The 7525-nt window shown below is 15.8% G+C and overlaps 2 protein-coding genes across 2 annotated transcripts; one reads left to right on the forward strand and one right to left on the reverse strand.

Moving 5' to 3' along the window:
* Positions 1 to 237: 237 nt before the first annotated feature.
* On the forward strand, positions 238 to 3708 carry PGAL8A_00304600 (conserved Plasmodium protein, unknown function; the record flags this gene model as incomplete). The annotated part of the gene is made up of 4 exons (XM_028672050.1): positions 238 to 454; positions 661 to 3099; positions 3237 to 3331; positions 3478 to 3708. The coding sequence occupies 4 exons, from the start codon at positions 238 to 240 to the stop codon at positions 3706 to 3708; spliced, it is 2982 nt and encodes a 993-aa protein (XP_028528642.1).
* A 645-nt stretch (positions 3709 to 4353) lies between these two features.
* On the reverse strand, positions 4354 to 7281 carry PGAL8A_00304700 (conserved Plasmodium protein, unknown function; the record flags this gene model as incomplete). Its single annotated transcript, XM_028672051.1, has 1 exon — positions 4354 to 7281. One exon carries the CDS (start codon positions 7279 to 7281, stop codon positions 4354 to 4356), a length of 2928 nt encoding a protein of 975 aa, XP_028528643.1.
* Between the last annotated feature and the right edge of the window lie 244 nt (positions 7282 to 7525).

Raw genomic sequence — 7525 nt, forward strand, 5'->3', positions numbered from 1 at the left:
TAATGATATAAAATACTTTATTTTTTAATAAACATTTTTAAATATTCTTAATTTTATATTTTTTTTTTTTTTTTTTTCATCCTTTTTTAGTATAGATAAAATAGTTTAATATTACTTTTTTCTTTTTTTTTGTTCTTTTTGTATTTTCTTAATTATTATTATTATTTGATTTTATTTGTTTTTTTTTTTTTTTTTTTTTTTTTTTTTTTTTTGAAATTATTAAAAAATAATTGAAATATGGGAAATAGTAATAGCAAAAATATTCACGTCTTTTTACAAAATATTAGTGAAAATAGTTTTAAAGAAAAAGAATTATATTCAGAATTATTAAATTTGGATGAAAATTTTCAAAATGGTGATGATTTTTATTTAATTAAAAAGTTTGTAGATAATTCAAATAACATAACTTTCTTATTTAAATTTTTAATGAATACCCTAAGTAAAGTTCTTCAAGGTAATTGAAAATATTTGTTGTATGAATTTTTCTCATTTTTTTCTCATGTCTATAATTTATATAATTATTTTATCTTAAAATAATATTCATCCGAAAATTTTTGTTAGTAATGTTTTATGCATATATTATGTAAAAATATTAAAATCGCATAGATTCATAAACTTAGCGTTTCTTTTATTTCAAAACTTTTTTTTTTTTTTTTGTAGATACAAATAATAATTATTTGCATGAATGTAAAATATGCATAAGAATTTTTCTTTGTATATTTCCAGTTGTTCAATATAATTATAACAAAAAGGAAATTATTAACTTAATGTGGAAGAAAGATTATTTTGAAAATTTGATTGAACATAATTATATTTGTAATAATATACTTATTTTGCATATTTTTAATTTTTTATTAATTCTTTTGTTCACTGAAAATGTATGTATTAAAAAAGGTAATAACAAATCAAAAATGGTTTTAGTAAAAAATATTATTGATATAAATAGATTGTGGTTTAATAAATTTTTAATTCATGGAGATACAAAATATAATGATAAGAAATTCACAAATTTAAATTTAAAAAATAAAAATGATGAATATATTTTTAATGATGTAAGTTATATTAAAAAAAAAAACAAAAATGGTTTGTTAAGCGTAGATAAATTGACTGTTAATGATTCTAACTTCAAATATCTAAATAATAATAAAGAAAAATATGAATTAAATAATAATAAAAATATATTAGATTCATCTAATGAGAAAATTAAAAAATGTGCATATGCAAAAGATTCCAATTATGTAAATTATTCCATTTCAGAATATGCAAATAGTTCTCAAAAAAAAAGGAATACGGAAATTTTATATAATGATATAAGTTTAGAATTAATTAAAAATAGAATAGATATTTTAAAATGCTTATTAATATTACTAAGTTCTTATATGTATTTTGATGATAAAAGTTTTTTAAAAAAAAAAAATTTATATTTATTTCTATTTTCAAGTGGAGAAATTTATTTTACTGCCAACTTTTTTTTATCATTGTTAAATACTGTTTTTGAAAACGAATTTAACTATTTCAATTTTTTTTTTTATAATGATACATACTTAGAATTTTATAATTTATGTATTATAATTTTAAATATCTTAATTAATTTTAATCCGTTCACTTTAAAAAATAAAAAAAAAGTTCATTACATGAACAGTGCAGCAAAATTCTTTTATAAATCAAAAAAATATTTTGATTCAAAAAAAGGAAATATGAATTATAATAAAAATAACAAGGAAAATGAGAAAAAAAATGAGAAAAAAAATGAGTATAAAATAGATATACATAAATTATTAAATAATAAAAAAATGATTTCATATATTAAGGATACTCAAACAAATGAAAATAAAAGTTATAATAATATAACTGAAGATTTGTGTGTGAAGAAAAAAAAAAAAAAAAGTGCTCAATCAAAAAATAATAGCGAAAACAGCCATAGAAATTCATCTTCATTTGAGACTATTATATATAAAGATATATATGACGAATCCTGTTCTTCTAGTAGTAGAAATATAGAAAATAGTAATAATGAAAATATCAATTCAGATTTAAATAAAAATAAAACAAAATTTAATAATTTAGAGAGTGAATTGAAGAAAAAGAGTAAGTATATAAAAAGAGAAAAAAAAAAAAGTAATTATATTTATTTAAAAAATAAAAATAAAATAGAAAATTTTTATTGTAACAATGTATTTTTAGAAATGTTATGTAAATTAGAATTAAATAATATAAAACATATTTATAATGGAACATTAAATATATTGATAAGTTATAAATTATATATTGAAAATTATAACGAAAATTTACCATTTATTGGTAATTATTTATGCTTATTATGGAATATTATGAACAATAATAACCTTTTCATAAGTTATATGAAAAAACATAATAGTAACATTTTTTTATTTTATATTTTATATATATTACTATGTTTGAACAATCATAGGAAAAATGAAATGCAAGAACTTGCAAATACTAAAAAAAATGAAATAATTACTATTAATAATCATAATATAAATGAAGAAAAATTTACTTACAATAATGAAAATTTTAATCATTCTAATAAATGCAGAGAATTTAACATTAGAGTATTTGATGGTCTTATTTATATTTGCTTGTTCATTATATTAAAGATATCATCAAAATCAACTATTTGTAAAAATTTAAATCAAAAGTATGATCAGAAAATTAAATTAAATTTTTTAAAAAATATAAATCAATTCAATAATTATGTAGATTTCTTAGTATTTACCTTATACACATTAATTAATGATAATATATATTTTTTAAAGTTTGAACGAATTATAGATATGTGTATTACTATTCTCACTAATGTTAGTGTTTATATTAAATCAATGAATACATATTCTTGTGAATATATTATTAATATTTTAAAAAAAATTTTAAAAAAGGAATGGATATTATCTTCTCAGAACCATTTTTATTCACTATTTCTCCTACTAGATTTTATAAATAATATTTTATCATATAATTTATATGATAATTATAATTTAATTTATATGATTATAAAGAATAAAGATGTTTTTTTTTCAATTCATAATTTACATGATGTCTTAAAAAACAATTATTTATGTGATTCTAAAACTTTTAAAGGTTTTTATTTATTTTTACATTTTATAATTTCATTAATTTTATTAAAAATTTATCAAAGCTATTTTAAAAATATATTTTTACTTATTTTATCGTATTTTTATTTTATTATATTATTTATTTTTTTTTTTTTAATTTAGATTACTGGATACCCACAGAAAGTTGGTTAATTAATTGGAAAAATAAATTACCTCTTCACTTTATTAATAGCATAATTTATGATTTAGCGAATTTGGTTATAAGATATAAAATAAAAAATAAAGAATTTTATATTACTTTTATATTTTTTTTTTTTTTTTTTTTTTTTTTTTTTCAATTTTTGCATTTAATAATATATGCAACTATTATTTTTTTTTGAAAATTTCTTTTTTATTTTTTTAGATTGAAGAAGAGTGTGATGAAAAAGAAATATTAAATTATGATGAAGCTGTAAATTTAATAAAAAATCATTGTCTTACAATAGAAAATAAAAAAATTCCTTTTATAATAAGAAAATATGAAAAAAATATTCTTTTATCTAAATGGTTTACTAATTATTTGTACTTTCTTATATTTTTTCATACTTACAAACAGAATCTTTTTATTAATAATGGCATCAAGTTTATTTTTTAATTATATGAAAATTAAATTAATAAAGAAAATTAAAATATTGTTTTAATTACATAGTATTTTATAGTTTTATTGATTCTATATATTTTATTCTATTTTTATTTTTTGTGTTTTTTTTTTAGTTATGTTGTAATGTATATGCATATTTTTACATTTAAAATAAAAATAAAATAAAATAAAAGAAAAGAAAAGAAAAGAAAAGAATACATGTTATTATCAAGAAGAAAAGAATATATCATTAGACAAAGTAAAATTTTTTATCAAATTAAGAAAGAACAATAAGAAAAAAAAATAGCATTTAATATAAAAAAATATAATTAATAATCTTTTTTTTTTTTTTTTTTTTTTTTTTTTTTTTTTTNAAAAATTTTTTTTTTTTTTTTTTTTTTTTTTTTTTGTGCACTAATTTTTCTTTCTTTTTTTCGGTAAATTATTAATTACTAAATTTTTTTTTTTTTTTTTTTTTCTTAAGAAGAAAAAATGTAAGTTTTTATCTATTTATTTATATATTTTATTATTTTTTTTTTTTTTAAATTATTATAATTTTAAGTGAAGATAATTATTCAAATAATTTTTAGCTAATACATATGTGATTTATTATTTTATTTTATTTTATTCTATTTTTTTTTTTTTTTTTTTTTACAATAATTATAAATCATTAAATAATGAGTTTATTGTCATATTTATATAATGAACAAAGAATAGTAATAAATAAATATGTTGTGTCTTAAATTTATCAAGAAATTTCCTTTTATATAATTTGAAGTTGCATAGTATTAAGATATAATTAAACAAATTTTTATTTTTTAATTTTTTAGAAGTAAATTTTTTTTCATCTTTTATATACATATTTTTTTTCTTTTTTTTTTTTATATAAGTTTTAACAAAATTATTTAAATAAAACACAATTTCTTTTTTATTTAATATATCTAAAGTGTCTATTAATTTATATGTGTTTATATTATTATTATTAATATTTGTATTATTACTGTCATTATTTGAATTATCATTATGATTACTACTGCTATTGTATTTTATGCTATTTTGATCCTTCTTATCAATATCAATTAAATTTTTTCTGTTATTTTTATTGTTATCAGTAAAACCTTTTTCTTCAAATATATTTAAAAATATTCTTTCCTTATCAGTTTCTAATTTATTTATAATCTTATCGTAATAATTCTTTTTTGTGGGTTTTATATTTTTTACAATGGAATGTAATAATTTATTTACTTTTTCATTATAATTTTTTTTGTAATAGAATTTTCTTAAATCATGTAAATCTTCAAAATACTTTTTTGTTTTTTTTTTATTTTTTTTTTTTAATTCTTCTATATTTATTTTTTTTTTATTTTTAATTGTTTCTTTCTTTTTTTTTTTATCTTCGTTAAATTTTTTATTTAAATTTAATGATAAGCTTTGTGATCTTTGAAAATTTTTATTTGATTTCTTTTTTATTGTTATGATGTTATCACTATGATATTTATATTCGCATAAGCCATTTTTATTATTTTCTTTTTTATTTTCATATATATTTTTATCGCATTTAGAATTTTCTTTTTTCAATTCTTCTTCTCCTATGTCTGTAGATAACTCATTTGAAAAAATAAATTCTTCTGAACATATATTAAAATTTATATTAATACCCCATAATAATAATAAAAAATAAATTAATATATTTTCTTTATACCTATTATTTTTTATTTTATTTATATAATCTACATTATCTTTTTGTACCACAATATTATATGAATTATCATAGTTATCATTATATTCTGTAGAATTATTATTTATATTATCATTATTAATTATATTATCATTACTATTTAAATTATTATTATTATTATTATTATTAATAGTTATATGGGTATTTTCTAATGTTTTATAGTTATTTAAGTTATTACTGTTATCTTCATAACTTTTTTGTTCATTTTTTGAAGATGATTTTGATGATAACGAAGATGAAGATAATGATGATGAAGATAAGGAAGATGAAGATAATGAAGAAAAGAAGGGAGAAAGTGAATCAATATGAGTAAAAAAATTTTTTAATTCTATTTTACTCTCTTGAGTCTCTTCTGAATCTATTTGAGAAATATTAAGTTTATCTAAGGATATATTTGTTTTTATTGAATTAGATAAAAACATAAATAAATCTATTAAAAAAAATATAAAAAAATTTTTAATAAATGTAATCGTGAAATTGAATTTTTTAGCTATTTTTCTTTTTTTTTCAAATTTTTCTAATCCTTTTAAAATATTTTCTTTATATAAGTAATTATTTAATGGTAAGTTGGAAACTATAAAATCCCATAGCTCTTCAAATGTAATGCTATTCGTATCAGAACAATAGAAGGACGAATGTAAATGAAAAATGTAATAAAAATTATTATAATTATACTGATGTACTAAAGAATAATTTAAATATAAATTTTTATCAATATAAAACAAGAGAGGAATTATATCTTTTTCGGTGACAGTGTAATTCCTTCTTTTAAAATCATTAAATAATGGCTCAATTTTTGATTTTTGATTTATAATAAACCTTCTTCCTTCTTCTTCCTTTATCCATTTATTTAATAATTTATATATTTTTTTTTCAAAGTAAGAACTTTCTTTACGTTCTATTTGTTTAATAATACTGTTAAAATCATTATTATCTTCATGACTTTGTTTTTTCTCTAAAGATACTTTATCTTTCATATCAATGGTATCATATTTAATGTTACCAGTAGAATTATTTAAATTAATATTCAATTTTAATATATTTGAATCATTATCATTTATATTTGAAAATTTAAAATTTCCATAAGAACTATTTTTATGTTTAAATTTTCTGTTTAATTTTATATTTTCTTCATAATAATTATTATACATAGAAATTTCTTCTTCTGATAAAATATTTTTTTTTTTATAAATACATTTTAAAATGTCTTGTATTTCTCGTGTTTCTTTTAATTTATTTTCTTGTATTAAGTTATCATATTTATTATAAAAGTCGTTGATTTTTTTTTCTATTGAAGTACCATCTAAATACACATTTTTATTAATAGATGAATGACTATTATTATCAAAAACTAATTTTTTATTATAAAAACAAATATCATTTATGTCTATATCAGAAATATTATCATCACTTAAAGAAAATTCTTCATCTGTTAATCGTATAATATATTGAGAAAATAATAAAATAGGATCAAAGTTTTTTATAATATTTTTATAATTATCATCATTTTTATGCGATATTATCTTGGAGATATATAAAACAAAAGAGTCGAATGTTTTTTTTAGTATTGGAAAAACATTACAATACATATATGTATCTACATCATCTTTATCTGAATATTCAAAGGAATTATTTAAAATAATATCATACAAATTAGTAAATTTTTCTAATTCATTTTGTTCTATAGTATTCATATATTTTCTATAAAAATTAAGTGCTTTTTTAGATTTGTTTATATATTTTTTTTTAAGTCTAGTTTTCTCATTATTGACATTGTATTCTAATTCATTGTTTCCTAATAAAGCGTTTAGCATATTACGAATAATATCTAATTTTTTATTTTCATTCATTATTATCTATTAAAATATATATAAAATACACTATTCTTTAGTTAATATAAGAAATATTATATTTCTATATTTCTCCTATTCATTATATAAGAATGTTTATTAATTACTTTTAATAATTTTTTTTTTTTCCTATTTTTTTAATGTTTTATTTTTCTTTAATTATAATTATCACTTGTACTACTATATTTATTTAATTATTCATATATATTTTTTTCTTTTTTTTTTTTTTTTTTTTTTCACATAT

This window comes from Plasmodium gallinaceum, assembly GCF_900005855.1.
Source record: "Plasmodium gallinaceum strain 8A genome assembly, contig: PGAL8A_v1_87, whole genome shotgun sequence".
Taxonomy (NCBI): domain Eukaryota; phylum Apicomplexa; class Aconoidasida; order Haemosporida; family Plasmodiidae; genus Plasmodium; species Plasmodium gallinaceum.